Source organism: Oryx dammah, unplaced genomic scaffold (genome assembly GCF_014754425.2).
Source record: "Oryx dammah isolate SB20612 unplaced genomic scaffold, SCBI_Odam_1.1 HiC_scaffold_5, whole genome shotgun sequence".
In the NCBI taxonomy this organism is placed as follows: domain Eukaryota; kingdom Metazoa; phylum Chordata; class Mammalia; order Artiodactyla; family Bovidae; genus Oryx; species Oryx dammah.
In genome coordinates this window covers 52,824,065-52,836,664 of record NW_024070189.1, presented here as the reverse complement: position 1 = coordinate 52,836,664, position 12,600 = coordinate 52,824,065, and the positions used below count along the sequence as shown (strand labels likewise).

Below are 12,600 nucleotides of genomic sequence, written 5' to 3'. Positions count from 1 at the left end.
GATTAGAGCTTGCATAGTCCCTTGTATTATTTCAAGAAGCTTCTTCATCAGTACGGGAAAACAAGGCATCATTGATTTTATTACCCATTTCTGATACCCTTCTTTCCCAAAACGTCTACATTTAATGATTATTCGTTTGGATACTTTCCCCACCACTCCACCTCTAAAATTAGTGATTACAAGAACCCTCACGATCATCATTAAACTAGCCCTCGCTTCATTTGTTCTTCTAATTGCTAGGAGGGGGAAAGATAATCAAGTGGTTGCTCTAATCTGGGAACCTGGTTTTCAAAAATTACTTGAAATCCAAATTGAGCTTTTTAAAGCAGCACTTAAATGTTGACTCCAGTCATTTCATTAAGACCAGCACTTGCTGAGAACTCTTTAAATAAGTTTTGAACCACCAAGGCCATGCAGAACAACTGGAAGGAAGGAGAGCTTCCTTCTGGGAGCAGCAAGGTGGGGCGTTTTTGGCATCAACAGGATTTTTCTTGTTAATGTATCATTTGACTTACTGAATTGCACCTGGATAAAAGGTGCTAAAACAAATGCCAAGCTTATGCCAGTTTTTGTCAGGACTCCTCCTGAGGGGCCTGCCTGGGTCATGTGAACCTCACTCAGCCCAATGAACCTCAAGGATATTGTTTCGAATGAGTGAGTGCAAATTGAAGAGCTCTGCAGTCCTTCCCCGACTGAGCTATTAATCACACTGGCAGAGGACAGGGAAGACCTACAGTCACATGGGGCTCTTTGTCTGTGTTGCTGATGGAAAACACTCAGTGTTGCTCACCTAGGGACAGAAAAATTAGGTGGAACCAGAAAAAAAAATATTTATTTCATTGTGGCTGTGAATGACCAGAAAGAACTTTACTCATTCAGCTCAGAGGGTGTGTTATCCTCTTCCTGGGGGAACAGTAGCAGGAGGCGTGCTCTGGGGAGAAGTGAGGCATGGTCCAGGCTTCCACTAGAACTGCCCTAAGTAACTTCAGTAATTTCCCAATTGATCACCCTCCTTCCGGCCTGACACTTCTGAATAGCAGCCAGAATGAGCCTTTGATGTATTTATTTTTATTTACATACAGTAAAATTTCCTCTTTTAAGGGACAACTTAACCATCGTCTCCCAAGCATCATGATTGCTCCTCATCAGCAAATGTTACTTGATCCAGCAAATGGCTCTACTGCTGACCTAGGCACACAAATCAGAAAGCGCGACATGATGAATAACCACCTCCTCTCCCTTACCCCATGCTTCTATTAAACTCCCAGTCCTGTGGATCTACCTCCTGAAAGGTCCTGGAATCTGTCCACTTGTCTCCAATCTACTAGTCAAAGCGACAATCATTTTCTAACTAAGTAATGGAGTAGCCTCTTAATAGGTCTGTCTGCTTTTCTGATAAATGTATACAGTATAACCACACCACCATCAAGATGTAAAATAGTCCCTACACATCCCCCAAAATAGGAAGGCAGACTGCCCCTTTGAAGTCAGCTCCTTCCCTGACTCCTGCTCCCAGATACCTCACTGATCTATGTTCTGCCCCTGCAGTTTTCCTTTTCCAGAAGGTCATAGAAATGGAATAGAAAAGAATGTAGCCTCCAGTCTGGCTCCCTTCACTTAGCATAGCACCTCTGAGGTTCACCCATGTTGTTGGGTGTATATGAAGCTCATCCATTTTTATTGTCAAGTCATACTCCACAGTTAGGGATGTGCCAGAGTCAGTTACTCACTCACCAGTTGAAAGACACTGCGGCTGTTTCCAGTTGTTTGGCAGCTAACACTAAAGCAGCTATAAAAGCTTGCATGCCAGTTTTTGAGTGAGCCTAGGTTTTCATTTCTCTTGGGCAATTCCCTAGGAGTGGGACTGCTGGGTCAGATGCTAAGTAAGAAACTGCCAAACCGTAGCATGAGCTTTTAAATAAAGGCAGAAATCAGATCATGCCGCCCTTCTACCCCAATCCTGCCAAAGGCTTCCTGTAACACTTAGAATAAACTTGAAGCCTCCCAGCCTGGTGTGATCCAACTCCTGCCTGTCTCCGTGGTCTCCTCTTTACCACCTGCTCCTTGCTCGCTCTAGACCATTCTCCTTTCTGATTCTTTCACGTCTTTTTCTCAAATAGTCTCAGCTTGCCCCCTCTTGGGGATTTTTCCACTAGCTTACCCTGCTACCTGGCGTGTTTTTATCCCCATCTTCACATGGCTGGTTCCTTCTTGGCATCTATGTCTTAGCTTGAATGTCACCTTCTCAGCAGGTCTTCCTTGACACCTCACCAAACTCCCCAAATCTGGGGCCTCCTCCCCCTGTCACTCTTTGACACATCAGAGCATTTATTACTGCCTGAACTTTATTTACTTATTCGTTTGGTTGTGCTGGGTTTTAGTGGTGACACGTGGATCTTTAGTTTTGGCAGGCAGACTATTAGTTGCTGCTTATAGGATCTATGAATAGCTCCTAGAATATTACCAGGAATGAAATCCATGCCCTCTGCATTGGGAGTAGGAAGTTTTAGCCACTGGACCACCAGGGAAGTCCCTGCCTGATATTTTATTGTTTAGCTGTTTATGTGCTGGCTCTACCACGTATAAATCACCCCTTTGGGGCCTCAACTCTCTTATCTTTAAAGTGATAATGCCCCTTTCCCACTTGATGATTTTTATCCCCAATAGTATAAGCTTCTGGAGACAGAAACTATGTCTTCTTTAAAATTCTCTATCTCAACTCTATTAATCATCTTAATCATCTGAACATTTTCATTAGAAAGTTCTTAATGAAAAAACATTTCTTAAATGAGCAAATTCCCTTTTCCCTCTATTGTTGAATTTCAGAATTAGAATGAGATGTGCAATTTTAGAGAGCAACTGGTGACAAGCATCATGATGAAGATAGTTTTAACTGTCCTGGAAAGTTTATTCCCACCACCCCATTTGTCAGCATATTTCTGATTTCTGAAGGACATGAACTCATGGGCTGCTTGAAAGGCAGAGTATTCAAAAAATACAGTACAGTCAGTGGTGGTGCCAGTACTAGAACCAGCTGAAACTCGATGGCAAGGGCTGCTGTTAGGTTTACAGGAATCCTGCTAGACAGTGGTTACATGCGAGACAGTGGTAGATATTTACACGACAAATCATGGTAAGGTTGTCTGTCTGTTTTTCTGATGTACCAGCCCTAAGAGGTATAGAACAAGAGAGAATGGAGATGAGATCAAAGTTTAAAAGAAGTAGTAAAAGATGGTCTTAGCCTTAGATGATCCAGGGTCCTGAATGGATTTACATTCTGGTCAAACTTATCAAATGTATGAACTTGAGCAACTTCATCCACCCATTCTTCCACAAATACTTATGGAACACCCACCCTGGGATACAGCAGAGAACACCCTGCCCTCAGGTAGCTAACAGTCCAGTAAAGGAAAGGAAGGCAAATGATTGCAGTATACAGTGGGAAAGCATGGGGGCTTCAGGAACAATGAGAAGGACAAGCAGCTGAGTCAAGGTTGGGGGAGGGGCAGCTCAGGGGGAGCTAGAAGAAAAGGGAACAGTCTCACAGGTAAAGGAAGCTGCGATGATGCTGAGAGAGATGGGCAAATCAGAGTGGAGTATCATGGCTTGTTTTAAATTCTTCAGCCCTCAGTAGAGTTGTACCTACGTTGCAAGAGAGTTGTGAGAAATGATTGATAGAGTAGAGGGATTGGGACTTATGGATAAAAGGGGGAAACTGCCCAGGGAGTGACACTTGAGGTGGCGGCATTGGAGCTGGCTTCAGACCAGCCCAGGTAAGGTATGGACCATCACACGAGGTCAGGATGACTAAATTTGTATTGATCTTTCATCTTTTCAGCCCAACCTCACCGCAAGACACCTCCTAGAGAAGAACAAAGGCCGTCCATCATCCCACACGAAAAACCTGTCCCTGGTGTCCTCCCCCTCCAGAGGGAAGGCAACCAACGCGCCCACCCTCCGAAGGGGCCCGGGATCCAGGAGGAAGGGGCCCGGCCAGTTCTCCATCACAACAGCCTTGAACACCCTCAACAGGATGGTGCATTCTCCCTCGGGGCGCCACATGGTGGAGATCAGCACCCCAGTGCTCATCAGCTCCAGCAACCCCTCTGTGATCACCCAGCATGCGGAGAAAGCAGATGCTTCCCCCAGCTCTGTGGGACAGGTAGGGGAACAAACCCCCGGGAGAAGGCCACCCTGGAGTTGGGCAAGTGGTCCACACCATGTCACAGGCAATATTGGATATTCAGTACCTGCTAAGCCCTTATAATGTGTTAATGATAACTAATGTCATATGTATTATATGTCAGAGCTGTCTTTACATGATCTCATTTCACCCTTGAAACAGCCTATGAGCTAGGTATTATTATTGTTACCCCTGCTTTACAAATGAAAAGACTGAGGTTTAGAGGCAGGGGGTTGCTTTCCCATGCTAGGAGCCACGGCATGGTCCCTGCCCCTTAGAGAAGGTCCCTCCTGAGCAATAACAGCATGTTTTCTGGGATCACAGTCGGACATTCACTGTTTCAGCCTCTGGCAATGTGTCAGACATCACATGGAAGAGAAGGAAAAGAAAAAAAGAGGAACTATGGGTTATTGGGTGTTTTCAGGACTAGCTATATACTTGACAAGGCTCAATGAAAAGTGAAAATGCAGGTCAAAAATGATGATGGCAACAGCAGATCAAGATGGCAACAGCAGAGCATCAAACCAAGTGAAGGGCCCTTTGGATCAGAGAGCCCCATGTGACTACACATGTCACACACTCATGAAGCCAGTCGTGGTGTTTTCCTATGACTCGTTTAATAGGACAATATATATAAAGTGCTTAGTACCATGTCTGGCACGTACTGAGTACCCAGGAAGCATTAGCTCTTAATACTATTATTATTAATATTACCACTGTTATTATTAAGCCCGGTCCCTGAATTGCCTACTGTAGGGAGATAAGCCAAAAGGCAATCCTGACCACCCGGCCACGCAGACATACTTCTAACAGCATGAGGCTATTTAGGTTGAAGGATGCTTTAAAAGATGAAGGACCGGAGATATGAGGAAAAGTAATTAAGAACTGCATGTCAGGTATTCTGCTATAAACACTCTTTGGAACCATGCAGGTGGCAACTTGAAAGGACAAACCTCAACTTGCAATTTTTTTTAAGCTGTAAATCTTGTTTTTAAACATGATTCTCTACCTTGGGATTAAATGACTTAATTGGACTCTAATCCGTTTTTAACAAGACAAGGAGGAGGAGAAAGTCAAGGGCTCCTCAAAGACCTGTGAGCTGGTCTAAAAGGAAAACAATCACTTCCAACAGCACTTCAGACTTTATGCCACATCTGCATCTCTAGAGGGCTGGCTGTGGATGTCATTCTGCCCGCCACTTGCATTACATACATACCGCACACACATACAGTTACACTCTCCCCTGCTTATACATTCTTCCTTCATTAAAAAATCATGAATTTCCTTCACTTCCTACACACACATTTCAAATACTTTTTTACAAGTACACACACAGTTTGTGCCCAAAGTTCAATACTCCCTATACACACACACACACACATTCTCCAACATGGGGACCTAGTGACACACTTAAGTGAAAGACCAGCAGAATTTTCTGAAACCGTCCTTTCTTTCTTTTTTTTTTTTTTAAATTTTAAATTTATTTATTTATTTATTTTTAATTTTTACTTTACAATTCTGTATTGGTTTAGGCATACATTGACATGAATCCACCACAGGTGTACATGAGTTCCCAAACATGAACCCCCCTCCCACCCCCCTCCCCACAACATCTCTCTGGGTCATCCCCGCATGTCAGCCCCAAGCGTGTCATATCCTGCATCAGACATAGACTGGCATTTCGATTCTTACATGATATTATACATGTTTCAATGCCATTCTCCCAAATCATCACACCCTCTCCCTCTCCCTCTGAGTCCAAAAGTCCGCTATACACATCTGTGTCTTTTTTGCTGTCCTGCATACAGGGTCATCATTGCCATCTTCCTAAATTCCATATATATGTGTTAGTATACTGTATTGGTGTTTTTCTTTCTGGCTCACTTCACTCTGTATAATCGGCTCCAGTTTCATCCATCTCATCAGAACTGATTCAAATGTATTCTTTTTAATGGCTGAGTAATACTCCATTGTGTATATGTACCACAGCTTTCTTATCCATTCATCTACTGATGGACATCTAGGTTGTTTCCATGTCCTGGCTATTATAAACAGTGCTGCGATGAACATTGGGGTACATGTGTCTCTTTCAATTCTGGTTTCCTCTGTGTGTATGCCCAACAGTGGGATTGCTGGGTCATAAGGCATTTCTACTTGCAATTTTTTAAGGAATCTCCACACTGTTCTCCATAGTGGCTGTACTAGTTTGCATTCCCACCAACAGTGTAGGAGGGTTCCCTTCTCTCCACACCCTCTCCAGCATTTATTGCTTGCAGATTTTTGGATCGCAGACATTCTGACTGGTGTGAAGTGGTACCTCATTGTGGTTTTGATTTGCATTTCTCTAATAATGAGTGATGTTGAGCATCTTTTCATGTGTTTGTTAGCCATCCGTATGTCTTCTTTGGAGAAATGTCTATTTAGTTCTTTGGCCCATTTTTTGATTGGGTCGTTTATTTTTCTGGAATTGAGCTGCAGGAGTTGCTTGTATATTTTTGAGATTAGTTGTTTGTCAGTTGCTTCATTTGCTATTATTTTCTCCCATTCAGAAGGCTGTCTTTTCACTTTGCTTATGTTTTCCTTTGTTGTGCAGAAGCTTTTAATTTTAATTAGATCCCATTTGTTTATTTTTGCTTTTATTTCCAGAATTCTGGGAGGTGGATCATAGAGGATCCTGCTGTGGTTTATGTCGGAGAGTGTTTTGCCTATGTTCTCCTCTAAGAGTTTTATAGTTTCTGGTTTTACATTTAGATCTTTAATCCATTTTGAGTTTATCTTTGTGTGCGGTGTTAGAAAGTGATCTAGTTTCATTCTTTTACAAGTGGTTGACCAGTTTTCCCAGCACCACTTGTTAAAGAGATTGTCTTTACTCCATTGTATATTCTTGCCTCCTTTGTCAAAGATAAGGTGTCCATATGTATGTGGATTTATCTCTGGGCTTTCTATTTTGTTCCATTGATCTATATGTCTGTCTTTGTGCCAATACTATACTGTCTTGATGACTGTGGCTTTAAATTGGAAAAGAAGAAGTAAAACTCTCACTGTTTGCAGATGACATGATCCTCTACATAGAAAACACTAAAGACTCTACCAGAAAATTACTAGAGCTAATTAATGAATATAGTAAAGTTGCAGGATATAAAATCAACACACAGAAATCCCTTGCATTCCTATACACTAATAATGAGAAAGTAGAAGAAGAAATTAAGGAAACAATTCCATTCACCATTGCAACAAAAAGAATAAAATACTTAGGAATATATCTACCTAAAGAAACTAAAGACCTATATACAGAAAACTATAAAACACTGATGAAAGAAATCAAAGAGGACACTAATAGATGGAGAAATTTACCATGCTCATGGATCGGAAGAATCAATATAGTGAAAATGAGTATATTACCCAAAGCAATTTACAAATTCAATGCAATCCCTATCAAGACACCGGCGATATTTTTCACAGAACTAGAACAAATAATTTCAAGATTTGTATGGAAATACAAAAAACCACGAATAGCCAAAGCAATCTTGAGAAAGAAGAATGGAACTGGAGGAATCAATTTGCCTGAAACCGTCCTTTCTATACAGACATAGGTATAGGAAGCACAGCCCACATCCTAGGCTAGCTAGGCTAGGGATACCTAGGCTAGCTCACTCAGCTTTAAATTAGCTTTCCAAAGGATTTAGCCAAGAGTCACTTTTCATGTGCTTTTTAAATTCTTTTTCCTGGTCAATTTACCTCATAGACAGAGAGGCTAGACCAAAGTAGAGAATCCCAGCAGGATTCCAAACAAGTGTTAACTAAAAACTAACACTGCTCTCAACTGTCTCTGACTCTTTGCAACCCCATGGACTGTAGCCCGCCAGGCTCCTCTGTCCATGGAATTTTCCAGGCAAGCATACTGGAGTGGGGTGCCGTGCCCTCCTCCAGGGGATCTTCCGCACCCAGGAATTGAACCTGCGTCTCTTGCACCTCCTGCAGTGGCAGGTGGTTTCTTTACCCCCGGTGCCACCTGAGAAGCCCAGGTATTAGGTGGCCAAAAAATTCATTCAGCTTTCTGTACCATCTTATGAAAAATGCCAGCTGAACTTTTTGATCAATCCAACAGTATTTCTTCTTAATTTTCACAAATGGTGAGAATTCCAAAGTGTAGCTTTGGCATATCCTGTCCGCAAGGAACCACCGCACAGTTCTGATAGCCTTCTCTAGATTCAGATGGTGTGGGATTATCAGTATTTTTACATTTGCCCAGATATTGTCAAAAACACCCTTGTAAAATGTCCCACCGAAGAGCTATATCTAAAGATGAGGAGCAAGTTGAGCCAGTGACAAGGTCTCCTATTTCCTTTGTCTCTAATATCCTTCAGAGCTGTGACTGGATCTGGCTTCTCAAGCCCCTCCTTCCTTCCACATCCCAGCACCATCTGTGGTACATAGTCCCTAGTAGATTCTCAGTAAATCAAGGAATCAAGACATTTGACTTAAACATCTGGGCAGATAGTAGTGACATATACATAGAGAGGGAAGACGGGAGGAGGAATTGTTTTCTATAGAAAGACCACAGGTCACTGTAACTCTTCCAGCCAGTAGACATCTATTGAGTGGTTACAGTGTTCTAGTAACCATAGCAAGTCCTAGGTATTCTATACCAAAACAATAAGAACAGCAATAATAACCTCAAACATTTATTGAAAGTAAAAGGATAGGAAGGAGGGAGGGAAGGAGGGGAGGAAGGAAGGAGGGAGGGAAAGAAGGAAGGAAGGACAGGAGGAGGGAGGGGTTTTCTTTTGCCAGTCTCCTGAGTGCTGCCCTGCATTCTAAAATATGGTAAGAGCCTTTGTAGGAGACGTATTCTTACCACTTTATAGCAAAGTAATTAAGGCCCCAAAAGAAAAATGGTTTGGCCAAAGTTCATGTAATTAATGAACAGTAAGAGTCTGTATTGACCCTCGAATCATGTGACTCTGGCTCATAGACTCTTGTCACTCCACTATGCCATCAGCAAAGATGTCATCAGGCAAAACCATTACATCAATGTTGATTATTTGAAAGTCTTTAGCCTCCCTTTTCTTGCATATCTTCATTTGACTCCCTGTAGACTCCAAGGCCTTCCATTATTCTCTTCTCTGCCCACCCCTCAGTAAAGAATTTGCCCGAAGCCTTCTGCACCTCAAGAAGGTCTTCATTTAATATCACTTTGTTCCTTTATGAACTACCAACTGTGCCCATGTTTTATTCACGGCACTAAAGGCAGCAGGAGTAAGTTTTTGTCCCCAAGGAATTCACAGTCTAGCAGGGATATAAAACATAAATGATTGTAGTGGAGTTAGGACTTCCTGAAATGAGATGAGGACCCTGTTGGCACTGACTTCAGTCATGAAGATACTTGGAATTTTGCAACCAAGAACTGTCATAACGACAGGTATTCCCTTTCCAGTTTTCCCCAAGTCTTTTGGTGATATCAGAAAGTCTCAGTTTGGTGCTGGTCTTTCTGGAACACCCTGTACCAGGGTACTAATCTCCTTGCATCAGGAAGAGAGAGCAAGGCTTCAGGCAGCAGTTGCCCATGTCTGAACTTCATAACACTGTATGTTTTTATCATGTTTTTGGATGGTTATCCTCCATATCATGTAAGAAATGCCAGTTTTATGTTCACAGAAGTCTATGAAAAAATTTAGCTTTATTAAAATTTTAAAGCTTTTTTTTTAAAAGAACAGTATGTTAACAAGGTACAAGTGGGAAGTAGATATGGCAAAAATCTATAAAGATGGGAGGCAATATAGTTGAGAAAGCAGAAGTCCAGAGTAATTACATGCAGAACTAAGACACATGTGAAGTGCTACGGACGCAGAGAAGAGGGCATTCGTTAGCTTCATTCTCCCATTGTGGCCTCCATACTCTTGAAAACCCAAATCTGATACACTGCTTCTCCTCCCAGTGAAGGAGTGGGTTTCCATGCCCTCCTCCAGGGGATCTTCCTCACCCAGAATTGAACCTGCCTCTCTTGCATCTCCTGCTCCTTACAGTCTTCAGAGGCAGTAATACTGGCATTAATTAAGTGGCCACTGAAAGTCAGAAACTTTAAAACTTTTTCCCTTGCCTCCTCGGAGCAGTTCTCTCAGGGTTACTTGAGATGCTGCTTCAGCCCTAAAAATGTTCACCAAATAAGACATAACTCTCAAGAAAAGAAAGAAACTATAAGAGATGATGTACAGACATTATGACTCTTCTCACAACTCTTCAGAGTAGGTGTTCATATGCCCATTTTACCAAACAGCCCAAACTATGGGACAGAAAAATCTGGAAACTTTTTCAAAGCCTTAAAGCTGGAAAGACCCAGGATTTGAGGGCAGACCTGTGCTCTCTCTCCTAAATGGTTAAGGGCACTCCAGACCCTCCCTGATCTGACTATAGTCTTCCCGCCTCCCCGCTTCTCCCCTATACGTGCACACATGAGCATGCAGACCTGCATGCTAAGTCACTTCAGTCGTGTCCAGCTCTTTGCAACCCTCTGGACTGTAGCCTGTCAGGCTTCTCTGTCCATGGGATTCTCCAGGCAAGAATACTGGAGTGGGTTGCCATGCCCTCCTCCAGGGGGTCTTCCTGACCTATGGGTCAAACTCGAGTGTCTTACGTCTCCCGCATTGGCAGGCGGGGTCTTTACCACTAGTGCCACCTGGGAAATCCACACACGAGCACACACACAAAACCTGCAGTGATCTCCTCAACATTCATGAGCACAGTAGATACTGGGCCACCTCTTGGCTTTTTGTCCTTGTACCCAGCATAGTGCCTACATTATTCTGAGCAATGAATAATGTTTGTGAAATAAATAAATGGTGCTCCTCCTAGAATTTATTTTTGGTGCAATTGCCTGTCACAAACACATCCATACCCCAAGCTCTGTATGCATACTATTTCTTCAAGGACATTCCTGCCACTCCTCTTCTGCAGAATGCATTTTTCCCCTGTGTTCACATCATATTGTCTACAGTTGTGTTCTCTGTGCTGGAAGTACCTCATATATATCTTAAAGGTTCACCAGATGGAAAACTTCTTAAGGGCAGAATTGGAGTTCTATTCATTTATGTTGCTGTTGACATTCCAAAACCCCAATAAGTTTTCTAATAGCATATTTTGCCTCAAGAATAAAAAACAAAGACAGAGGCCTCTGATTTACTTAAATATCAGGTTGGCCAAAAAGTTCATTCAGGGAATTTTTGCCAACCCAGTAACTACCAATCCCCTTCCACTCTTCTGATTACCCAGAAAACAAAAGAGGTAAGACAGAGAGGGTAAGGCAGGTCACTGAAATCATTCCTTACTGTGCGATTCCCACACCCAGGCCTCCTCCATCCCATCCCAGGCCGATAACGGCAAGTCTAAGCATCTTTTCCCTGGCTCCTGGAAAGATGAGCTATCGTGTGCCTTAGGGAATTCTGAGGTCTATAAAGCTGACTCTCCTTTTGATCTAATATCTGAAATATCCTGAATGAAGCAGTCTCTGGGAGCTTCAAGTATAAGTCCAGATCTCCTGTGTCCCTTTGTCTCCACCTTTTGGAGAAGTCTCCCTACCCGAATTTCCAGTACTCAGGATGGCCATGAGAGATGCTTTTTACTGAGTAGTAAGATCTTTTTTGTCTTTGGACACAGTCTCAGTGTTAATGTATGTTTAAGATTCTTAGCTAATCCTCTATCTAAGGTAATTTACACAAATAAGCTTAACCCTATGTTTATATTCTTATTTTGATATCTCCCAATATAAATTTCTTTTGTCTTAAAAATTTTCACACAGCAAATCCCTACTCACTAAAGATGCTGTTGGAGCTCTCTTGAACTGGCCAAACTGGCTACAAAGAGTCATGGGTGGAAGGTGGGGAGGCTCCATTGAATGGACACTTGGCCCCTCAAACTGTTCTGTATCATGTCTTCATTATCTGTCCCAAAGAACCTTCTGTGGAACCTAACAGGTGCTTGAGATATCTTTATTAAATTGTCAAGAGCACACCCCTTGGGTGAAGACAGCCCCTTAAACTGTGCTCATACAGTATCAGTTAATGCCTTCACAGAACTTCCCTGGCAGACATCTGAAAGCAAAAAAAAAAAGACACAGAGTAGAACCAGAGGGCCTCTGCCACCCTCTGCTTTGCCAGATCCCTGGGTAAAGAACAGTTAGGAGCCACCTAGAGAAGCAGTGTCACACAGGGGAAACCCCTTCAGCCTTAGACCCAGACACCTCTCACCCATCCCAGCGGTGAGACTTCAGACAAGTCAGGAGCCACTCTAAGCTTCATTCAGTTTCCATCAAGAAAATAGGTAGAACCCCTGCCTCACAAAGTTGTTGGGAAAATCAAAAGATGTAAAACGGATATAAAGTGTTTGGCTTCCATTTTTATTACTCTCAAAAATGTTAGCAG

At 42.6% G+C, this 12,600-nt stretch overlaps 1 protein-coding gene and 1 long non-coding RNA gene across 3 annotated transcripts in view; both read left to right on the top strand.

Moving 5' to 3' along the window:
* Positions 1–12,600, top strand: part of SH3RF2 (SH3 domain containing ring finger 2) — a 151,237-nt gene that overhangs the window by 75,057 nt on the left and 63,580 nt on the right. For both annotated transcript variants that reach the window (XM_040239800.1, XM_040239799.1), the window contains exon 5: positions 3,839–4,162. In XM_040239800.1, the coding sequence (XP_040095734.1) occupies positions 3,839–4,162 (324 nt within the window). The remainder of the gene's footprint in view (positions 1–3,838; positions 4,163–12,600) is intronic.
* LOC120863503 lies at positions 5,708–12,289 on the top strand. Its single transcript, XR_005721012.1, has 2 exons — positions 5,708–5,742; positions 9,958–12,289. It is a non-coding gene; the product is annotated as an uncharacterized LOC120863503 (long non-coding RNA).